The 26,268-nt window shown below is 33.3% G+C and overlaps 1 protein-coding gene across 1 annotated transcript in view; it reads right to left on the minus strand.

Annotated features, from left to right (window-relative positions):
* The window catches only part of LOC124371754, a gene marked incomplete at its 3' end in the record, with an annotated part of 90,901 nt that extends 66,608 nt beyond the window's left edge, over positions 1-24,293 (minus strand). Inside the window, exons 1-7 of the mRNA XM_046830095.1 lie at positions 24,146-24,293; positions 18,510-18,718; positions 14,700-14,782; positions 11,771-12,269; positions 10,595-10,721; positions 5,844-5,905; positions 185-310 (exon numbers count right to left, since the gene is read on the minus strand). Of these exons, the coding sequence (XP_046686051.1) occupies positions 185-310; positions 5,844-5,905; positions 10,595-10,721; positions 11,771-12,269; positions 14,700-14,782; positions 18,510-18,691 (1,079 nt within the window). The remainder of the gene's footprint in view (positions 1-184; positions 311-5,843; positions 5,906-10,594; positions 10,722-11,770; positions 12,270-14,699; positions 14,783-18,509; positions 18,719-24,145) is intronic.
* Between the last annotated feature and the right edge of the window lie 1,975 nt (positions 24,294-26,268).

The following is a 26,268-nucleotide window of genomic DNA, read 5'->3' on the forward strand; positions in this document are numbered from 1 at the left end:
TTTCAGTTAATGCCATAAATGTCCTTATAGTTACGTTTCCTCTAATACTTAAAATGTTTCATAATTTGTCTAATTTTACACACATAGTTCAAACTGTATTCATCACATATTCTAACTAATTACAATAACTTGACAAATTGCAGTCAGTATCACAGTACATAGGTTCAAAATAAGCACCACTTACGATATCATTGTTTTCTCCTCTTCCGCAGACAGGTTATGAAGAACCAATTCTCTGAACTGGAATATACGTTTCACAGCAAACTTGTCCATCTCATCCTTCATAAGGCTGAATTCAGAGACCTCTAAACTGTTAAAAGAAAATTCAGTTAACAAGATACCAAATCAGTCTTCTGAAGAAAATAAATAGTAATTTAAAATAAACTCATAAAAGTAAATATAAAAACAAGACTAAATTTCCTAATTCTATTGTGTACTAGCTTTTACTCTCAGCTTTGCATACGTTAAAAATCTATGAAAACTTCAAGGAATGCTATGTAAATTACATTTACGTATGTAATGTGTATATAACATCACAATAAAATGTAGTCATGGCATTTAATTATGAGATTAAAAGTTCTCACAATTATTAATCTTTTCAACTTTTCTTAACAAAAGAAATAATATTCTGTTTCACTACCACACAAGAAATTTATACGTACTATACAAAATTTGAGAGGAAATTACACATACAACTATACAGGCTTGCTTTGACAGAAAATTCTTTCAGAATGAAATCTATAAGCATTTTAAATAATTTGGCCCAATCTTACAGACTATCTACTATCTTTTACAAAGTTTAACGTGAAAATACCTCTCTAGCTTTACTCAATATTTTTATATATTTTTGTAATAGATTTTTTTACCCATGTATACATTACCTTCACCACCTAATTTAAACTTGCTATGTATATTGATTTTAATTATAATAATTTATATTAGGCTAATAACTAGTGGGAAAAAATAATATTCATTACTAATGCAATAAAATCTCTTTATTCTGATAAATACAAGAACAAGATTTTCGAATCGTAATGATATGTAAAATTAATGGATGTTCTATAGCAAAACACTTTTTTGTGTAACAAATGGATTTACACAATCGCTATGTTTGTATTAATTTGAGATCTCTTTAACAGAAACATCTCATTCATCAGCTGACAATTCTGTTAATTAGTACTGTAGTATAGTACTTCAAAGAACATACAAATAATTATTTTTTACCTTTACCATATGAAATAAAAATAATAACAACAACTACACGTGTTTGCTAAAAATACCATCATTGAGCTGTCAAAGGAACACATGTGAATTGGTGATCTTGTATTTTACACATTGACTGCAGAATACACCTTATAGCATTCTACACTAAATCTTATTCGCAACAGTGTTAAAGTCAGATATTCAACATAGCCGCAATGTAGGTGTTAAAATCAAACACACAACAGAGAATGAAAACATTTAAATCTCGCATAGCTCTATTAAATAGCAAAACAACACAAAACATACCTGTTCCAGCTCGTATTCGAGTGAACGAAACTGGCTTGGTTGTATCATCAATGACAACAGCAGGTCAAGAGTTGGGAGATTTGAATTTACACCGGGAAAAGTAGTTGAGACTCAGATATCTCAGAATCAAACTGATTTATAGACTTTAAATTGTGTATGAAAGTTCACTTCTATATTATGAAGAACACTGAGTTCGGTTATGGTGCTTGTCACTCCACGGGATTTCCCTGACCGTTAGCAAATTTTTACAATGATCTAATGGGAATGAGAAAACACAAAAATACATAAATTTGTAACAAACTCCGTATATTCCAAGAGGTTTTCACATATTACACACGTAGTTTAATAATTAACTCAACACATTCAACATCTTTTATGGTGACTTGATGTCTTTTTCACAACCACCTACTCTATGGTATTCTGTTCTGGGACCTTGCAACAGCATGCAGCAGGATACTTATTCTCCAAAAGAAGGCACTGCACATCATTACATTGCCAGACCATCTGGAGCATTGTAGACCATTTTTCAAACGTCTCAGGATATTAATGGTTCAAGGCCAATATGTAATGAACTCGCTTCTATAAATAAAGGAGAATGTATCACTGTTTGGGAGAAGACAAGATGTTCATGGCTACAACACCCGCCATGCAAAAGACCTATATGCCCTACAATGTAGACTGTCAAAATAATTAAACTGTTTTCCAATAGCAGCAATCACGCGATGCAACAGTCTACCAGAAAGCATCATGTTCATGTTACTACATGAACATGATGCCATATTGTCCAGACTTACAACTCGGCCTATGTATGCCCTTAAGGAACTTGAAGATGAGCCACTGTTCTAGTCCTGCCACCATAAACTTATTGTACGTGTAGTTTTAAATACTTGACAAAATTGATCTGAACAAATTGCAAAAAAGTTTTAACAAAATAAACACAGTCTATAAGGACATCATATTTACCAGTGAAGGATGAAGACATCAAGTATTAATTACAGAATTTTATTATTTAAACACTGATATGAAACCCAATTTAATGAAAAAATGTGAATGTGTCATGTGGCATGATATCTCAAGAAAGATTTCATCTGCAGACATGAAATTTTCCATAAAACTTCATTTCTACATAGAACGATATGAGTGTTATATTGCTGGATGTCCCACTATGGAATTTGGATGAGTGTTGTTGAAACCTACCACCACTGACACAATTTCTATATAGAACGATATGAGTGTTATATTGCTGGATGTCCCACTATGGAATTTGGATGAGTGTTGCTGAAACCTACCACCACTGACACAATTTCTATATAAAATGATATGAGTGTTATATTGCTGGATGTCCCACTATGGAATTTGGATGAGTGTTGTTGAAACCTACCACCACTGACACAATTTCTATATAGAACGATATGAGTGTTATATTGCTGGATGTCCCACTATGGAATTTGGATGAGTGTTGCTGAAACCTACCACCACTGACACAATTTCTGTATAGAATGATATGAGTGTTATATTGCTGGATGACCCACTATGGAATTTGGATGAGTGTTGTTGAAACCTACCACCACTGACACAATTTCTATATAGAACGATATGAGTGTTATATTGCTGGATGTCCCACTATGGAATTTGGATGAGTGTTGCTGAAACCTACCACCACTGACACAATTTCTATATAGAACGATATGAGTGTTATATTGCTGGATGTCCCACTATGGAATTTGGATGTGTGTTGTTGAAACCTACCACCACTGACACAATTTCTATATAGAACGATATGAGTGTTATATTGCTGGATGTCCCACTATGGAATTTGGATGAGTGTTGTTGAAACCTACCACCACTGACACAATTTCTATATAAAATGATATGAGTGTTATATTGCTGGATGTCCCACTATGGAATTTGGATGAGTGTTGTTGAAACCTACCACCACTGACACAATTTTCTATATAGAACGATATGAGTGTTATATTGCTGGATGTCCCACTATGGAATTTGGATGAGTGTTGCTGAAACCTACCACCACTGACACAATTTCTGTATAGAATGATATGAGTGTTATATTGCTGGATGTCCCACTATGGAATGGAATTTGGATGAGTGTTGTTGAAACCTACCACCACTGACAAAATTTCTATATAGAATGATATGAGTGTTATATTGCTGGATGTCCCACTATGGAATTTAGATGAGTGTTGTTGAAACCTACCACCACTGACACAATTTCTATATAGAACGATATGAGTGTTATATTGCTGGATGTCCCACTATGGAATTTGGATGAGTGTTGCTGAAACCAACCACCACTGACACAATTTCTATATAGAACGATATGAGTGTTATATTGCTGGATGTCCCACTATGGAATTTGGATGAGTGTTGTTGAAACCTACCACCACTGACACAATTTCTATATAGAACGATATGAGTGTTATATTGCTGGATGTCCCACTATGGAATTTGGATGAGTGTTGTTGAAACCTACCACCACTGACACAATTTCTATATAGAACGATATGAGTGTTATATTGCTGGATGTCCCACTATGGAATTTGTGATGATGTGTATGAGTATTGCTGGATGTCCCACTATGGAATTTGGATGAGTGTTGTTGAAACCTACCACCACTGACACAATTTCTATATAGAACGATATGAGTGTTATATTGCTGGATGTCCCACTATGGAATTTGGATGAGTGTTGTTGAAACCTACCACCACTGACACAATTTCTATATAGAACGATATGAGTGTTATATTGCTGGATGTCCCACTATGGAATTTGGATGAGTGTTGTTGAAACCTACCACCACTGACACAATTTCTATATAGAACGATATGATTTTTTTGTTTCACTGAATGATGACACATGTCCAGAAAAATCCTGTTTCCTTCACAATCCTTCCATTGTCAAAAATAAACTTCAAACAAAGGACGTATTATGTGGTGTACTCCTATCCATGTTATGTTCACTTAAGACAAGATGAGGAGTCCCCTCATTGTGCTAAGTCCTAAAAGGACCTTTGCACTGCTTTCGGATTGAAAGGATATTCAGAATGAATAAAGTTGGGTGTAGGGGCCACCTCCAATTGAGATCCATGAGGAAAGTTAAAAGGCACTAACTCGGTCAAGTCATCTTAGAAGAAGGTTCTGTTTCAATCAATGTGGGCAAGAGTGACCGGCAGGGGATGGGGAAATATTACTCCCTCATATACAGGCATGAAAAAGTCTTTAAGGAAACCACACCCACTAAAATAATCATCTTCCAAATTAGACAGTAAATTAGAGCTATCAGCCATTCTGTTTTACTCCAATATCTTTGCAATTAGTGATGTGCTGTTCCTGGACATCCATAAATGACACATCGGATTCTGCTGTACCCAGTTTAGTCTACTTGCAGGTATAAACCAATCAGAAGTGAACTCTCCAAGATGTTCCATTCGAATATACATTAAGTGTAACAGACATAAAACATTGAACTATTGTATAGTTTCACTGAATTATTCCATGGTATGAGAATGATCAATCAAGTGATAAACAAATATTGATTTTTGCTTTCCATGGTGATGAAATTAAGTAATAGTCCATATGTCATAAGTCAGATTAACCCTTCCCATGCTCTAGACGGACATATCAGAATGGTACACTTTGACCAAAACGCCAATCATGAGTATATCCAATATTACACATTGTGTCTCTTGGAGAGTGTTTTAGTTCACAAAAGCTCCATGCCTATCATAGATGATATTTATAGATGACCTTCACTCCACGTCAGGGGGAGGGGAGGTGCCCTTTGTCTAGCACTGTCCACCTGCTTCTCTACAGGAACCTTTGTCCTACAGAGCCATAACCAAATATATCCTTGTTTGCCCAGATGATAAAATAAGATGGCAGACCTTATCTGTGAAACCTTAGATAAAAAATGCTATCATAACTAGTAGTTTATATAATTAATCAGTGTTATTAGTTTGTACCAAGAATTTGAATTTAAATTCACAGTATAGTACAGTGTTCTTTTTAGATTTTTATCAATAAATATGCTAATTTTAACTAAAACTTCCTGTTTAATATTTTTTGCCTTTACCTCTTAAAATAGCATATTTATAATAAAAAATTAGCTTTGAACTTGAAGAAAAATATATTTTTAGATGTATTGGTGTTATAGGGAAATCAATTCATTTATTAGTGGCATACGAAGGGTTAAGTGTTATTAAATCATGCACGATTCATTATGAACGGCAACAAGACATATCGAGCAACTGAACTCTTTGAACTAGACTAGACATGCAGCATTACTGTATTAAATTATGGTACTTGAACATTACTTACTTATTCATGTGTTTCATTTTAGAATTCACCCAACTTCCATGATTATAGTACGAGCACTTGGCCTAAAATCAATTAATCACACTTTAAGGAAAAAAAAACTGACTACACAAACAGTATTAATTTATTATCAACATTGTCTGTTATTCTCTATGACACCTATCGGTTTAATAATCCTACTTGGCTTAAATTATAGAACTACTTTGGTGTATTTAATGTGTATATATGTGTGTTTCCAAAAGGGTTTACAACACACCAATAATGGTCGTTACTGAAAATGTTTAAGTACACTTTGAGAGATAGATTGGTTTACACAAACTTTCATTTATTCTGCAAGTAACAAATGCAATGTTATATTTCCTCAAATGCAATGTTAGTCTTGTAAAATTCACAATTAGGAAAATTCAAGAATATATTTCTTCACAACCCACACTCCACTGATTCCAATTAGCTTTTCCAACCTGATTTTCAACATCAATGACTAATCTTTTCCACACCGTGGAAATTTACAAAAGTCTATCTAGAACACAATGAAATGAAAAGAAAGTGTGGTCAAAACCGATAACTATCGACCAGTATCATTTCTATTCACTTTCTTAACAGGTTTTGAAAATATTGTTTTGATTAGACTTATAACTCACTTGAAAAGGAATTTATTAGCTTCTACTAAGAAATCTACATTGCTTTATAACACCCCTACACGAACTGTGGTTATCCACCTCTAAGAATATATAACTGATCATCTAGAGGACCAAAAATATTTATCAGCCTTACTCCTAGTACAACACATGACTTTTTTCTGTCTTAATGTAACTCAATAGTACAGAAAATGGCATCTCTTTAAATAAAAGGGAAAGCAAATTAATAGGCTAAGAGCTATTTTAAGAACTGCTTGTACAAGTAGAAAAATAACTAAACAGAACTTTCCTCATCAAAAATCAAAACTACTGTCAGTGAATCAGGTGTGCCTCTAGGATCAGTTCTTGGACGGATTTTATACATTCTACATACAAATTACTTCACTGGTTTTATTGAAAATTGCAAAACAGAATAACTCAGCTGTTCAACGATTAATCATCTTCTGGATTACACAATAGTGCCAACTTAGCAAGAAATAAAACTTAACAGTTATGTATACAACAAACTTAGTTATTAACACAAGTAATATACTCCCATACACTTTAGAATTGTAGAAATTTCAAAAGAGAGTACAAAATTTAACTTTAAGTAGTAAATATCCTGAGCTTTGAGAACATTTTTAGAACAATCTACAACAAACATAGCCTACCATACTCTATTTAAAAAGCAGATTTAGATTAGTTACTAGTAATGTGTATTGTTGAGTTATAATTGCAAATGAACTCAAATTATCAAAAATAAATTAAACAGTACATCTATTCACCAATGGAAAACGTAACATGGCATTCACGATTCATAAAAATAACAAACTCATCAGTGCCACAGCTAGTTACAATGTTGTAACAAACATTTCGTGCAACAGTGCAATTTCAATGCTGGAATGAATTTTTTTTGTCTATTTTTTCAAATATTAAGATTAAAACAACTTTGGAAAAGCTTGGTAACAAATTGACAAGTTCAAATTCAAACAACAACTTTATGCATATAATTTGTACAATTACATTTAAAATTATTCAATTAAAGAACATCATAATTATATTTTATTTTAAATATGTTTATATATCCATAAATTCTTCAAATGAATATAAAGTTGTATTAGTGAAAAATATTTTAAGCTGCTTATTGAACAATAAATCATCTTCTACAAACAGTAATTTTTTTTTATTTTATGTATAAACTTAATGCCTGCCAAGCTTGGTTTCATATAATGAAATTCCAACAGGTGTTTATGTACTGCCAATTGGTTTCTATTTCAGTTAAAGCTGTCATGATTTAAACGTAATCAAGGTAATTTGTAAACATTTAATCTGACTATCATTATTGCTTCAAGTATATACATACCATAAACAGTTAAAATTCCCAATTTAGATCAATACTCTTTACACAGAATTCTGGTTCTTTAAATTAAGTATTATTCTAATTGCCTTTTGTTGAAGTTGCAGAGTGCTTTGCATATTTTTATTATTAGTGGCTCCATACAACGCAACACCAAAGATTATATGAGATTGTATGTGGTCATAATAAATGGTTTTCTGAATTTCTATTGAGCAATATTTGGACATGTATTTAAGAACAAATAATATGAAAGAGATCTTTTTTGCAAAACCAAAATATCCTTATCCCAAGTTATGATATCATCCAAAAGTAATCCTAGAGTTATCCAAATTACAGTTAAGAGTATTAACAACATACTATAATTAAGACGTATTGACAACAAGTAACCAAAAAATGTGTCAATATTTAAGTGAGATAAGCATAGGTTTATTATTTTGACAACTTAATAAACTTATCTTTAATCTGTATCTAAACATTGTACAGGTATACTGTATTTTTGGTTTTTTTCAATCATATTTCACATTCTATTGTTTCTATTTTATTACTTTCCGTAAGAGAGCCTTCATCTTAAGACAAATACATGTACTACTTGGGCAATAAACAATAGAGTTTTACATCCTATATTAACATTGTAATTTTTAGTACTTAATATTTTGTAAAATAGTTAACAAAATACAGTTTTGTATCATTTATTGTTTTTACTTCTTATACAATTAACATCAAATTGTAATTTTGTAGGAAGTCAACACAATTAAGCCCATATCTTATTTACTATTGACAATGATACTTCACCTACTAACTTTAAACAGCCACTACTAATTCACTTTGATTCTATTAATGAGTAAACTCATATAGTAATGTAATTAAAGTAAGTAAGTAACCCAATTTATTATACCTTTGTTTGAAATGATTTTATATAAGGTTTACCAGTTGCTTACATTATTTCAACTGAGGCCTTTTCATGTTATATTGTTTGAAAATGCCATGTGAGATAACACTCTGAAAAAGTGACTAATTTAGCAGCCCACCTAGTGAAGATACCCCTCCAGTACTAGAGGCTTGAAGACATTGTGCTACTCTAGGACTAATCTAGCAGCCCACCTAGTGAAGATACCCCTCCATTACTAGAGGCTTGAAGACATTGTGCTACTCTAGGACTAATCTAGCAGCCCACCTAGTGAAGATACCCCTCCAGTACTAGAGGCTTGAAGACATTGTGCTACTCTAGGACTAATCTAGCAGCCCACCTAGTGAAGATACCCCTCCAGTACTAGAGGCTTGAAGACATTGTGCTACTCTAGGACTAATATAAGCTTGACAACACGGTCTGTACATTAAATTTAGTAGATTTTTCACTCTTCTCTGAGGAGTAGGCCCGTACTCAGACCGGTCTTTTCAAACAACTTTACCGGGGCCAGGGCTCCACCACACGTCTATTTGAAGAGACCGCGTCTATGGGCGAGAAGGCTCAATCTAGCTGTAACGCTATTATAGGCTAAATTTGTAATATCGTTTATTATTATTTCAAACAAACTGTGAGTATTACTTAAAAAATCATTACAATCACGTTCAAACCCTGAGCAGTCAATTTCTACATTATTTATCATTAACAAAATAATGATAACAGGGGGGGGATTAGCGGTGTGAGTACGATCCTGTCGAGGAATAAAACAATGATCTTTGTTACTATTATCTAATCACACATTTAAACATTGTTAACAAAGTTAAAATTTTGAAATATTTAGGTCTCACTGAAGAGAGCCATAACTGTTACACATAAACAAATTTACAACAGAGTGTTGATCTAACACCTGTTGAATGAAGATGCTCTTCTCCGCAAAGGCCAAAATATTTTAAGGCTTAAATTGGGTTTTAGTGTTTCAGTTTCAACGGGGTGTGAAGCACGAAACAGATGATATTCACGCACCAGCCATGTAAGCCTAGATTTTAATGTTATCAAGTGGTGTGAACCACAAAACAGATGATATTCATGTACCAGCCATGTAAGCCTGGGTTTTAATGTTTTGAACTGGTGTGAAGCACGAAACAGATAATATTCATGTACCCGCCATGTAAGATTGGGTTTTAATGTTTTGAAGTGGTGTGAACCACGAAACAGATGATATTCATGTACCAGCCATGTAAGCCTGGATTTTACTGTTATGAAGTGGTGTGAACCACTAAACAGATGATATTCATGCACCAGCCATGTAAGATTGGGTTTTAATGTTTTGAAGTGGTGTGAACCACAAAACAGATGATATTCACGCACCAGACATGTAAGCCTGGGTTTTAATGTTATGAAGTGGTGTGAACCACAAAACAGATGATATTCATGCACCAGCCATGTAAGCCTAGATTTTAATGTTATCAAGTGGTGTGAACCACGAAACAGATGATATTCATGTACCAGCCATGTAAGCCTGGGTTTTAATGTTTTGAAATGGTGTGAACCACGAAACAGATGATATTCATGTACCAGCCATGTAAGCCTGGGTTTTAATGTTTTGAACTGGTGTGAAGCACGAAACAGATAATATTCATGTACCCGCCATGTAAGATTGGGTTTTAATGTTTTGAAGTGGTGTGAAGCACGAAACAGATGATATTCATGTACCAGCCATGTAAGCCTGGGTTTTAATGTTTTGAAGTGGTGTGAACCAGAAAACAGATGATAAACATGTCATCAGCTACGTAAGCCTGGGTTAATGTCAAGACAAGACAATTACGAGTTATACAAACTTACCTGAGCTAAACTGAGTTAAAAACTTTATACAAACCTCAACAAAAAAGGCAAACTCAGCGATTTTACTCAGGACCACCTTAGCTATCCTGGAGCATAATTCATCCTTAACTGTACCCACAGCTTCAGCTAATATAGTGTTTTTCCACCTGAGTGCCATCCACCTGGAGTACACATATACAGCATTAGCTCACCTCCTAACCATAGTCGTTATTCTACAAATAAATGTATTTTATAAATCAAAAGTGTTTAAATGAAAAACAAACATTTCATTTTTCGCTAATTCTTAATAGACTACAATAAAACTTCTTACAACCTGGCTTTTATTTATATTAAGACGACAAACATATGGATAGAAACTTTTTACACTAAGTTAGTTCTTGTACACTAATTAAGCTTATACTAAAAATTTAGGAATTGACCCTTTTGAATATGTCATTTAAAATGTCTGCTTTCACGTGGACTTTCAAGCCAACTTTCAAGCCTGCAACTGATACTTTAAAAATACTGAATAGTAGTAATGAAGGACAAATTAAACTTCCGACTTTAATATTTAAATACAAACCTATAATATTAGTTCAATTGAAAAATTAAATTCAAGAAAGTTTCGACTTCCTGGAATCTGGAGTAATGTTTATATGAAGAGATTTTTAAAAAGTTGGTGACTAAGAAGCTAAAAATGAACTCTGCATTGTTTTGATATCGCACTCACCCAGACTACAAAATATACTGTAATCTAGATAAAGAGGTATTATCATTGTCTTATCATGTGCACAACAGAGTGCACTACGATGTTTTGGACACAACAGCTAAGTACAGTGGAGCAACTCAGTATTGTAGCTATGGTAGGAAGGTGAACTGGAGATAAACTCAACACTCACACTGGTTCAACCCTTCTCACACATCCAAGCTAGTAATACTAAGAATGGAAAAATCAAAATGAAATAAACTCCATGTATATAAAAACTCTTTTAAAAGACCATATTTTTTATTCTGAATAATTAAAACCATGGAAATTAAAAAAAAGTCCCAACCTAGGCTTTACGAAATCCCTGATGGTATGAATACGCTGAAATGTAATGTCTCCTATTTAAAAAGAGATTGATTATGCCATATTGTGGCACTAATTATTTGCCTGTAAAGGCTAATTCTATTTTTTTATTAAAAAAGGTTCCTACACTATTACACTATTATACTTTGTTATTATACTTACATAATTCTGCAATTTTCATCTAATTCAGAACACTGCCATTCACAAGGGCCAAATTTAGAACATCTAAATGATTCTTCAAGAGTTTTCACTGAACCATTAAGTTTAGTCAATTTGTCGATACCACGGAAGATAACGAAACCATCCAATAACTCTTTTAACTCTTTCTGTCTCAGTACAGCAACAGCTATGTTAGTATGCGATGGATTTTCACAAAGTAAAGACTCCTTTTGATGATTTTTGTTACTGCAAGTAAGTTCTTTTGTCACAACAGATTCACCTTCTCTTACATCAGTACACCTGTTATCTTTTCTATGTTCATCTTTTATATCCCCCAAAGACATTTTGGGTGAATGACTTGATTTGTCATGATTTTGTGTTGATATTTCACTTCCAGATAAATCATACTTAGTTTGTCCTGTAGATCCATTTTTCTCTTGATCACCCGTTTTCCACGTAAACTTGGGATTATTTATCTGGGAATTATCTTCACTGTTGAAAACTAGAAACAAAAAGGGATATCATTTAAATGAAAAAATTGCCTAGAATCTTAATATTTGGTAAATATAAACTCGTTTTCAGAAAAGAAATCTTTACTTATCTTCAAACATAAATTTTAAGGTTGTAATTTTATCATAATTTATATTACCTCACAATTTATTCATTTATCTTTTTTAGACTTGATCTTATATAACTGAAACCTTGACTCTGTAAAAGTTAACTTCCTAACTAACTTAAAATTTTGGACTAATGAATCATAAAATGGATTATTACACTTCAACCTTACAAACACAACAAATTACCAATCATAAAAACAATTTACCAAAAACTATTTACAATTTTTACAAACAATATTTCATTTAATTCATTACATAATACTGAATCTAAACTTAACTTAAATTATTCTCCATGCTCTTCTACATAGTTTGTTAATTTGTTGTTACAATACATGTTTACATGAGTGCTTTTTACCACCCATAACACATTCATTTCATCAAATAAAGTCGAATTCAAATTAAAAAACTAGTTTACATTCAAATGATATTGGAGTGTTTTACATTGGATCTGGCAGATTGCGCTACGACACGTAATATAAATTGAACTGATACTTAAAAGCTTTAAACACTTTCAGCTGAAGTTCATCAAAGAGGCAGAAACATGTGTTTACATTTAAATTTTAATAAATATTGAATTATTGTAAAGTAATCAGTAGTGTAATGCAGATTGCAAATACAAAGTAATTTAATTTTAAATGTAGATTGCGCCAATAATCAATAATCCATCTAATACAATAAAAATGCTATTTATACGCTGTTATAACAACTACCTTATTGTATAAAGCTGTGAATGTTTGCACATAACGTAATCTAATCTGGTTAGTTCCTTTAACATTGAGTATGGCCTTTTTACTGTAGTTATTGAAAAGCAAATGGAGATAACATTGCCCTAATACTTGAAGCATATACCCCTAATACATATTTAGTGATCGGTAAAAATATCAAAATCACTTAATCATCAAAATTTAACCTAAGTTAGATTCCGAAACCAACAGATGAGACCATTGTTTTGGTTAGTGCAACAGCATAAATGAATTGTGGAACTGTAAATAGATTAGACCGGGGGTGAATTTAAACGACCAGAACAGACCCATAAATTGACCGCAGCAACTTTTTAGTTGTACGATACACTTTCGTCATTGGGATAAAAAGGCTAACTCTTATTGTTAATAAAGCCATAGAAGAACTTCAACAAATTATCATGGAATGTGGGAGGGAAATACTAATCTTATAAAAACTGTTTCACTTTACGACTTCAGGATCCCAAACCTCTCTTCTTTAAACTTAAATCTAAATTGGATCAGGAGATTGGAATAGCTTTGAGTGACTATCGATTATCTCTAGACTGTTTATTATGTCATAGAAAAAGAATACATAGATATATTGTCCAGTTTATCAACAGAAAATTGTGTGCGAAGCCGCGGGTAACTGCTAGTTTACAATATATGTCAAGATTTAAAAAATAAATTATTAAAAAACTGTTTCAATGCCATGTACCCTGATGAGAGAAAAGGCAAGTAATCCTAGTTTATTTAACAATACATTAGGAGAAACACCATCAAAAGCATTTTTAACATCCATGAAAAACCTGACAACTGTTTTACCCTTATCAATTGCGTCAATAACAGATTACTCGTAACACAATACTCGTAACAAGAATAAGGCAGTAATTGAGTATCACAGACTAAGCAAATCTTTATCTAGTCATATTGTATTGTCTATTAAAGTGTACAATAAGGTTATTCACCTTATAAATGAAAATTCAGTGAAGATATTTAAACACAAATTTTATAAGTGGTTACTCAACAATCCCTTTTATTCTTTAAATGATTTTTTTTTACTGTCTGTGATCAATTTTTAAACTAAGAATTTATTTTTATACTGTGCAACTGTACTTAATTATTTATTAACGTTTTATAATAAGCGTTTGTCTAATTTTATTAATAAATAAATTTATGTTTTGTTTATGTGTGTATAACTTATATTGTTTCTATTGTTATTTTGATCTCTAGTTTTCATAGAGATTAAGTTGTTAAGATTTTATTAAGTATTACATTTTTAACTGTTTTTTATTTATTGACTTATTTGTTGTAACTTTAAATATCCTTATATTATTTATTTAAGTAGGTTAGTGACGTGGCAATACTGCTCAATATAAATAACTTTGTCAATGCTTTTGTAAGCCTGAACGACAATAAAACATATTCTTATTCTTATTCAATATATTCTGTTCTCGCAGTGACCACTCACGATAACCGTGCTGAACTGGATTAATTAAATTGTTTGTTTCCTTGAATACAAGTAACATTAATGCACCCAGCTGGGTTTTGTCACTTACTTTTCAGAGACCCATCATCTATAAAAGTTTTACTCACCATTATCTTTATAATTTATTTTGTCATCCTCCAACAATTCAACTGCGAGAGCAGATACCATGCGAGTTGTCTTCCAGTCAAATCTGTGAACATATAACATCTGCTGTTACCACAGCCAATACAACAACTGCAGGAAAATACCAACCAAGAAAACGGTGGAGGCTTTAACACTGTTGTTTTGTGTTCGATAATTTTATTACAATTCAATGTTACAAATATTAGTCCAATAGTAAGTAATAAAACACTCTGTAATACTAACAATACAACACTGAATACATTCCAATCATAAATATGTTGATTAATAATAATAATTTCTTTATTCTCTTTCATCACATGACTTAAGTGTACAAATCACAACCCATACAATATCACATAAAGTATAAAACAATATTCTACATGCAGCTGATTAGAATCTTCTTGTTTATAGTATTTGTGTGTTACAATTCTTTTTTGTTTATGTTCTTAATTCTTGGTTTGGATTCTGTTTCAATGTTTCATTAAATCAGTATGTTTCTGATGAAGGGTTCTGGGAACTCGAAAATTGAAACATGAACACTGGTTTTTCTGTTTTGCCTAAACTTAGAACTACTTGACAATAGACAATAGACAATATCCTTTATTACAATTTCTTCAAGAAATGTTACAGCGTCAAATTCTTGGATAACATATACTCTTTTACCGTAGTAAAACTATGAACATAAAATTATTTGCTTAAAATTATATTACTAGACTACTAAATTGTTAATTATACGTAATAATATTTTATCTTATTACAGTACAACAAGAAAAGCTATCAATTTTATTTAAGAAAAATGTGGTAGAATGTTAATAACAATTTTGTTTTAAACAGTCATGAATGACTCCTAAGGAGCATATTATAGTACCTTGATCAAAGGCGGGAGTCGTCAGATTTGAAACAAGTTCAAGTTCAAGTTCAAAAATGCTTTATTAAAAAAAAATACATTGTTTACAATATTACACATGTCCCATGCGCAATAGCGCGTGCGGGATACAATACATTTTTAATTTATACAAATTAAATCTCATATTCGGCCAGTCCATTTTGGTTGTACTTGCAGATTTTATACATACACATATTACAGTTAACACACACAATATACCCACTAAGCTTTACTACACTAATACATTTATATATACATTCTAACTCCACTACACCACTATAACAAGTCTAAGAGTGCCAAGGTTGCAACAACTAACCACTAAAGTTTTCCAACATTCCAAAGCTGACATGAATCACCCAATACCTTACCCCATAAACTCTTTCATCAATTTAACATTATTAAACTATAAATAATACATAACAACCAGCAATTAAACAACAGCAAGCAACAATAAATAAACTATATATAATACTCAATAACAATAAATTATAAATTCTCATTCCAAAGCTGACATGTATCACCCAATACCTTACCCCATAAACTCTTTCATCAGTTTAACATCATTAAACTATAAATAATGCATAACAACAAGCAATTAAAAAACAGCAAGCAACAATAAATAAACTATATATAATACTCAATAACAATAAATTATAAATTCTATACTTAATAACAATCAATAAATCATCCATTACGCAACAATAAAGAAGAACACCTATAACAATAAATAATCTATGAATATCCAATAGCGAGTAACAACAATGAGATTCATCAAGAGCCATCTGTAATAAATTGACGGGCTTTCATCTTTACCTTCGGTTTAGATTCAAAATAAACTCCATTTCCAAAAGATTCTAAAAAACTATTGAATATTTTTGGCCCAATGTAGTAAAATTGGTGCCGGCTCCTTTCTTTTTTCATATTTGGAACTTCTAACATTATTCTGTTTGCAGATCTGGTACTTCTCACATTTTCTTTTATTTTAAAATGATCTAGGTGTTTATGTATATACATTACAATGCTGTACATATAAATCTGGTTAAAAGTTAATATACGTTGTTCAGAAAACAAGTAACTCACTCTGTCCATTCGTTTTATTCCATATAGTGTTCTAATGGCATTTCTTTGTGATGCAATAACAGGGTTTAACAGCGTATGAAAAGTTCCACCATAGTGTATTATTCCATATCTCATGGTACTCTCTAGCCATGAGCAATACAGGTTTCTTAATTGATCAACTTTCAGATGATTTCGCATATGGTAAAGAGAATAATTTACTTTATTTAATTTTTTTCCTAAAATATTTATGTGAGAATCCCATTTTAAGTATTTATCTATATGGAGACCTAGATACTTAACATAATTTACAAACTCTATAATTGGACAGCTACAATTATAAATACACAAGTACCTGTGACAGCGAAAGCCAAAGAAATTTTGTATCTCAGTATTTTCTTTGTCCTGATCAAAAAATGATACCGGTATGCATTTAGATTTAGAGACATTAATGAGCATTTTATTTTTAACTAGCCACTCTGAGATATATTGAAACATATTGATAACTATTGATAGATTTGAAACATATGCTCCAGATCATCATTAGTAAAAGAGAGTAACCAATTCTTAACCCTTTCAGGGCCAGGAGCAAATATGAGATGTTGCAAAATTTTTTCACATCTCATATCCCCTTGTGACTAGTCAAAAGTGCCAGGCTAAAATTGGCGATTTTGCAGTCTCTTAGATTAAAATTTATAAGTTTTCATACAAATTAGAAAATAACCTAAAAGTTGCACCAAATTACTCATATAGATATATACTATCAACAAAAAAATATATAGATGTAGTTTTAAGTAATAAAAAAAAATGTTTTAATAGATTACATAAAAAAATGTTATTTATTTTTTTGCAAATAACTAAAAAAGGAAAAATAATTTTACTGTAGGAAGCTACTTTATTATATTATACATTTAGAAAGGAACAACCATACAAAATGTTATGTTATTTCTCTCATAAATAAATTTTTTATGACACATTTGTATAAATATGCATAGTTGTACTTCGCAACATTTATAAGTGTTAAAAGCAACTGACTCTTACATTGCAAGAAACTTAAAATAAATATTCACATTATGGATGTACCAGTAAACAGATGATTGTAGGGTCCATAAACAGTTTCAATACAGTTAAAAAACACTATTTACAAGAAATATTTACACGATTTTATTTGAAATTTATTTACAATTTTTCTATTTACAAATGTGCTATTTACAATTTCTTGTCCTATCAGGATTTTCATGGATGATAACTCAAAATAGAACCATTTCTAGGAATCTGGTAATCATGTAGTAGAGTTTTAATTACAACTGAATCATTGTAACTGGAACTGCCTTGTCATGATGTTCTGTAACTACAACAATTACAGAACCACACAACTAAAAAGTAAAGTTTTCTACGAGAACTGTCGCAACAACACAAGGCAATAAATGTCTGCTGTGACAACAGATTCTGGTAATGGTATTGAAAAATCGAGATAACCCTGATACTATATGCGCAAAACCAGAGAAGCTACATTTATTATTCCTGCCTTTCTTTCCCTCTCTAATCTTAACTGCTATAACGGCAGATTTTATGGAGCATTTTTTAATGCGTAATGTGTTTATAGCCTTTTTTATCCGCAGTTTTAACCTTAAAATTGCAGACTATTACTTCATCACTACACTCATCGTACTCTGTATTAAACAAGCGAGCATTTTTCAATATAAATGGGACTGGATGAATCTTAATTTTACTCTCACTTTAAAGAAGTGAATTGTTTGTTAATGAATTACGAAATATGTTTCCACAGGTATTAAATTCCACTCTTAAAACACTACAGTATACATTAGAGTGACAAAATCTGAATACTTACTTTTTACGTTTGGCTACCATCTGGTAGAACGCATGAGTAAGCTCCATTACACGTTTCTCAGGATACTTGGTCTTGTGGGCAGTCACGAATCTGCGGACAAGATCCCAGTACCGGGGGTTGAACTGAGACTTATGCCTGTCCACGTCCCAGTGCAACTTGTTCAGGAAGTCCAAATCACTCATTGTCACTTGTCACTTGTCTACAACAACCTAAAACAGCCAAGTCTTGATTGCAACTGGTTTTATGCAAAATAAAAAATTTTGTTTTTAAAAATTCCTAAGCAATCTAACTGATTAACTTACACATTTCCAAACTTAAGCAACAATAAAAATCATTAACCCTTTGAGTGCCAAGTATTTATGAGTGGGTGTACTGAAAAGTGCTAGGTATTTTTCTAGTGGGTGTACCAAAAAGTGCTGGACCTTTTGAAGGCATTTTGCAAGACTTCAGTAAAAAATTCACAGTTTGATTATTTAATAAGCTATCAACATTTTTTTTCTCTGAAAACTCTCCCTAATTTACATAAAATAACGAGGTTACCATAAAATTAAATTTAGGAATACCAAAAATAGGCTTACCTAAAAAATGCCAGAATTTATTTAAACTTAATTTTTCAACCAATTATCATTACCAAAAAAATGTATATCCTTTTCTTTGCCATACCACTGGAAGGGGTATTTGATTGTCTATAAATCTTGAATAATGTATATTTTTATCTTCAATAATGAATGAGTTAAAGAACTTTCAACAAACTAATGTTGCTTTGTTGCCGGTAGTCATGTCAACCAACAATGTTTATGTGTGAGTTCTAGATTGATTTTCTTTAAAGTCAATTGATCGGAAGTGTACTATAACAATTTATTTTGAAAAGAACAGTTCTTCACGAACAATTTATTATATTAATTTAAAAATACAAAGTTTTTAAGTGATTGTTTGACCTGAACATCCAGTAAAATCGGACATTGGCACTGAAAGGGTTAAAACAGTATAATTTATTTATCTCATTTGGGATTTTTTCACCTCTAAGCACTAAAAGGATTAGGAATTCTTACAAACTCAACATACTCTAATGTACGTCAACCCCACACTCCAACTGACCTGGTACTGATTAATTTTAAAGTGCAATTTCTCTACATAGTGATTTTGGAATTGTAGTGAAAGAGTTATAATCAAATCGATACCTCATGTGCTATACCATCTTAACGAATTTCTATAGTTTTCAATTAGCAAGTCCATTTATACAATAATATTCACCTGGCAAAAAAGTGATCATGAATGTGTTCAGACTGCCACATCACCATTGTGCCATGACCATTTTACTGTAAACCACAGTAAAATCTTCGTCTATCCACTAACTTCTGTAAACACCCAAGCAATAGACAATCCAATTGGAGAACTACAATATAATACAATCTTAAAAGCCGGTATATAAAGTAATTAGGTTTGACAATATTGTTTCAAATTGATACAAACAAAATAAAAATCATATGTATGGTATTTTAGTAATGGCCGCAAGTACAATGGCAATGAACATGTGTTTTGTATTCATCATTAAACTATTATATTTTAAGATATAAAAATAGCCAAACTATACTGTGAATTAAAATACTTAAAACGTAATTTGGTTTGACATTTTGGTAGTTATATCGAGGATTTGATATTTACTTTAAAATAATTAATATAATACACATAGTGACAATTTCATAAATAATAAATGTGCTATAACGATCAAACAAACAATTAGAACTGGTTGGAAATAGGAAAATCTCATAAATAATAAGGAATGACACAATATAACAAACAGAAAATACGAAATATGCGTAATTATTTATATGTTTTCTCTTGGGTAGCAATGATTAGCCGCCTTCGAGAAGTTAATGAAGCATCTTCTTAGAAGACCATATTTCTCTTCTCTACAAATACAGAGATAATCTGCAAGCAGGTTGGCTGATATGCTACTTTTTAAACTTCATTTCACGATCCTCCACGAGCTTTCAATTGATATAATCTATGAAAGAAATTGTGTTTATTATATAAAAATTGTTTATAGTTACAATGGCAAGTTAATTATTGTTCAAAAATCAGTATCGGTTGGTTATATCAAGAGTTACAATTAAGTCATATCGATATAAAAACCGGGTCCGCTTATCGTACTCTACCCTTATGCGATAGTTGAGACATTTTTAATTGATAGTTGATACGATTGTGTTGATGGCCACTTATTGTTACCGTACGGTTATGTTGTCTATTTGAATTTATCTACTTTTTCACAAAAATGTCTTTTATATTCATTGTAAGGTCATGAAATTTGTTAGATAAGTCCTGAAAACAAATGAACTGTTACAAACTAAATTTACTCTGAGGGAAAAGTGATCGTAAAACTACATTATCACTCTCATTCCACTCATTCCCTTACAATATACAGTAATTGTGAAAGTAACGGCTGGAGCGGCAAAATACGAGTTTTGCATTATTAACTTATTGGAATCATACTACTGAATAAAACAATAAAAGGTTTCACGGGGTGAAAATAACAAAGTTGTAGAACATAAATAATGGAACTACTTTTCACACACAGAGCAAATTTCCATGTTGTACATAAGCATCAGGCATTACATGACCTTTTGAGATGTTAATTTAACATACTGATGACGTCATCAGATGCAGCGCCATCTTTGGAAATGTAAATGAAACATAATACTGAAATGAGCGAAATTTTGACCCAAATGACGATGTTTATCTTAATTTCGAGCTACAAATTAATTAGTTGTTATTGGGTTGAGACAAATGCCTCCGGCCATCATCGCGGGCTGTGGTATGCCGGAGCCTGCATTCCCTCAAGATAGTACCTATCAGTAAAATATCAAGTTCTAGAAGGGCTGATCAGAAATATAAATTGAAAAGTAATGCACAGAAATTTAAAAAAATTTAAAGTGTAAAAAACATAATAAATCATGTAAAAACCCAATATTAAGATATAAATGGACATTAACAGTGAAAACTTTTTTTCTTTTCTTTCCTGAGGGAAAAGGACAGTTTGTCCCCGCGCTCAGTCCTAAAAAGGACCTTTGCACCTCCCTTACTTAAATTTCTGTCCTCAAAATCTGAGGCTTTTACAGAAGCCTATCAGATTTAAGGACTCCTGTTCTCTGATTTCCTAGTAAAGGCCAATGGTGACCTAACATTGAACAGGAAGGAGACCTTAGAACTGCTCTTGGAAACACACTTTCCGGGGGGTCACTTGATTCGAAATAAGGATATTTATTCTCTAGCCGAGGGGAGATCCAATCGGGAAGTTGTAAAAGCCAGACAGTGGTCTAAGACTGCTCACACGTGAAATAATTAAATAAGCAATAAGATTTTTTAAGCCATTTAAATCTCCTCGGGGGATGGAGTTTTTCCAGCCCTTCTTCAAGAGGGGTTGGACATCTTATTGAACACTCTAATCATTCTGTTTAGAAGCATTTACACCTGTCAGATATATCCCAAAAAACTGGAGAACGGCTCTGTTGATGTTTGTGCGGAAAAAAGACAGGGATCTGACTCAACCCAATTCGTACACAGAACCATAAGCTTAACCTCTTTCATGGTGAAAACTATAAAAAATAAATAGATACATTAGGGATGAAACCGTACCTGTTCACCCACTTAGTCTAACACAACACGCTTATATAGAAGGTAAATCAACTACCACTGCTCTCCACAGCTTAGTGGGAGCGGCGGAGAACACTTTCAACGAAAAGGAAGCGTATTTATGGACATTAAAGGAGCTTTCGACAGAGTTACATATCAATCCATGGAGGCTGCTGTGGAACGATTTGGAGTCCCCTCAGATGCTGTCAAATGGACAGTAGTCCTCCTAAAAAGCAGACAAGTGAAGGCCAAGTACGGAGACGAATCTGTCACAATCACGGCCCAGAATGGCTGCCCCCAGGAAGAAGTTTTGTCTCCTCTCCTGTGGGCGATGGTGATAGATGATCTTCTTAACAAAGCAGAAAAGAAGGGGACAAGACTACTATGCTATGCACACGACCTAGTGCTTATGGTCAATGGAAAGCAATGGTTAAGAAATAGAGAACACTTGCCATTAAAAGGAAATAATCTCGTTTCAGTCAAAACGTAAACTCCTAACAAGCCCGACAAAACACTCAGTACACAATACAGACACACACAATACACGGTAATTGTCACATTATTGGCCGGAACGGTAAAATACGAGTTTCGCGTTATTAACTTATTGGAATCGTCCTACAGAACAAAACAATATAAGGTTTGATGGGGGGGAAATGAGAAATAACGAAGTTCTAGAACATCAAAAATGGAACAACTATTAAAGCGCGGAGCAATATTTCCATGTTCTACATTCACATCGGGTATCACGTGACCTTTTGTAACCATGATTCAACCGCGTGATGACGTCATCGGATGTGGCGCCATCTTTGCAAACGTAAATGAAAAATAATACTCAAATGAGCAAAATTTTGATCCAAATGAACAATGTTTTTCTTAAATTTCGAGCTACAAATTAATTAGTTGTTATCGAGTTGAGACGAGTGCCTCCGGCCATCAGCGCGGGCTTCAGGGGCACCAAAGGTGAAGCCCGCGCTGATGTCAACGAAAGAAAAACATTCTTCGAGATAGTACCTATCAGTAAAATATCAAATTCTAGAGGGGCTGATCAGAAATATAAATTGAATTGTAATGGAAAGGCAATTATGTACTGTGTAAAAAACTTAATAAATCATGAATACGTATTTAAATGGACATTAATAGAGAACACTTACCATTAGTGTGTTCCACAGAATGTACAGAAACTAAATAACCTCGTTTCGGTCGAAACGTAACCTCTTAACATGCCCGACACACTAATTCACTACGATTGGTCGAACTAGTGGGTGGTTCATCCATGATCGTCACCCACTCACTCGATACAGTACACAATATCTAGTGAAGCACTGATTTCTGCCCCGGAGCATTCAGATAACACATACACTATCAGTCCCAGCCACAGATAATATTTACGACACACCAGTTTACTACGATTGGTTGAACTAGTGGATGGTTGATCCATAATTTGTCATGCACTCACTCAATCCAACCTACAGTACACATTATCTCTGACTTCTGCCCCAGAGGGCTCAGATAACAGATACGCTATCGGTCCCTCCCGCAGATAATATTTAGAGATATCCAGACACAGCACACAAACAGAACATTAAAACATTAAGAACTTAACTATTTATGTATATACCCTCTAAAATCATGTCATTTGTCATTTGCACCCCCTAAAACCATATATATTTTTTGTTCAGGAGGATGAGCAGAATACGTTGATAACGTCAAATTCGTGATTTGCCACCTCGACCTTTAATCTTAATTTCCCAGAGGTAACATTGAGGTACACAGATATTGAGACACAACACACTATTAATAACAAAAATTAAAATATTAAAAACTTAACTATTTATGAATATACTCCCTAAAACCATGTTATTTGTCATTTGCCACCCTAAAACAATAATACATATGTGTTTTCCAGGGAAATTAGCAAGATACGTTGATAACATCAAATGCGTGATTTGCCGGGTCTGCCTTAACTTCATAGTTACCAAACATAGATTATTTAGCAAACTTACCAAGCTATATTTGTGTTCCCCAAATTAACACCCTCCCTAATACACTGCACAATATAAAGTTTAATTTAAATCCAAATAGTTTTTAGATTGTTGTTTTTTTATTACACTGCATAAGAAAAATAAGCATTAGCGTTAACGAAACTGAACATAAACACTGTTATAAGTTACCACCGTGAAGTTAGCGTCACTTTATCGTCCAGACCGACTCGTGCATCAATGTTGCAGTCATCAATCTGAAGGCGTTAACAAAAATCCAAAAACTGAGATATATTGTATAATACTAATTATAAAAACGATCTTTCACAAAATCAACACACTTTTTGTATTTATTACATTCCACAAAGGTTTCCCATTAAATGTGTCATACATAAAAATCCCAAATATAATAAGTAAACCGTAGGAATGTATCGTAAAATGGACGTTCTCAAATAAAAGCCACTCCTGAGATTAAAACAAACAAGTGCCCGCAATTAAACTTTGTACACAGATGCTCTGTAAGCTGAACTTTAATATACTAAAGTCAAAAATGTGGTGTCGGGCGTCAGAGGTCCTATCGTCTAATTTAAATGCACCGTTGGACGGGCGTTCTCGTATAAAAGTCACTCCTGAGACTAAACTAAACAAGGACCCGCAATGAAAATTTGTACACAGGTGCTCAATAACCAAAATGTTAATATGCCGACGTCAAAAAAGTGGTGTCGGCCGTCAGAGGTCCTATCGTCTAATTTAAATGCACCGTTGGACGGGCGTTCTCATATAAAAGTCACTCCTGAGACTAAACTAAACAAGTGCCCGCAATGAAACTTTGTACACAGATGCTCTGTAAGCTGAAGTTTAATATACCAACGTCAAAAATGTGGTGTCGGCCGTCAGAGGTCCCATCGTCTAATTTAAATGCACCGTTGGACGGGCGTTCTCAGATAAAAGTCACTCCTGAGACTAAACTAAATAAGTGCCCGCAATGAAACTTTGTACACAGATGCTCTGTAAGCTGAACTTTAATATACCAACGTCAAAAATGTGGTGTCGGCCGTCAGAGGTCCCATCGTCTAATTTAAATGCACCGTTGGACGGGCGTTCTCGTATAAAAGTCACTCCTGAGACTAAACTAAACAAGGACCCGCAATGAAAATTTGTACACAGGTGCTCAATAACCAAAATGTTAATATGCCGACGTCAAAAAAGTGGTGTCGGCTGTCAGAGGTCCTATCGTCTAATTTAAATGCACCGTTGGACGGGCGTTCTCATATAAAAGTCACTCCTGAGACTAAACTAAACAAGTGCCCGCAATGAAACTTTGTACACAGATGCTCTGTAAGCTGAAGTTTAATATACCAACGTCAAAAATGTGGTGTCGGCCGTCAGAGGTCCCATCGTCTAATTTAAATGCACCGTTGGACGGGCGTTCTCAGATAAAAGTCACTCCTGAGACTAAACTAAATAAGTGCCCGCAATGAAACTTTGTACACAGATGCTCTGTAAGCTGAACTTTAATATACCAACGTCAAAAATGTGGTGTCGGCCGTCAGAGGTCCCATCGTCTAATTTAAATGCACCGTTGGACGGGCGTTCTCATATAAAAGTCACTCCTGAGACTTAACCAAACAAGTGCCCGCAATGAAACTTTGTACACAGATGCTCTATAAGCTGAACTTTAATATACCAACGTCAAAAAGGTGGTGTCGGCCATCAGAGGTCCCATCGTCTAAATTAAATGCACCGTTGGACGGGCGTTCTCGTATAAAAGTCACTCCTGAGACTTAACCAAACAAGTACCTGCAATGAAAATTTGTGCACAGATGCTCAATAACCTGAATGTTAATATACCAACGTCAAAAAGGTGGTGTCGGCCGTCAGAGGTCCTATCGTCTAATTTAAATGTACCGTTGGACGGGCGTTCTCAGATAAAAGTCACTCCTGAGACTTAACCAAACAAGTGCCCGCAATAAAACTTTGTACACAGATGCTCTGTAAGCTGAACTTTAATATACCAACGTCAAAAAGGTGGTGTCGGCCTTCAGAGGTCCCATCGTCTAAATTAAATGCACCGTTGGACGGGCGTTCTCGTATAAAAGTCACTCCTGAGACTTAACCAAACAAGTACCCGCAATGAAAATTTGTGC

This window comes from Homalodisca vitripennis, unplaced genomic scaffold (genome assembly GCF_021130785.1).
Source record: "Homalodisca vitripennis isolate AUS2020 unplaced genomic scaffold, UT_GWSS_2.1 ScUCBcl_1907;HRSCAF=6114, whole genome shotgun sequence".
NCBI lineage: Eukaryota > Metazoa > Arthropoda > Insecta > Hemiptera > Cicadellidae > Homalodisca > Homalodisca vitripennis.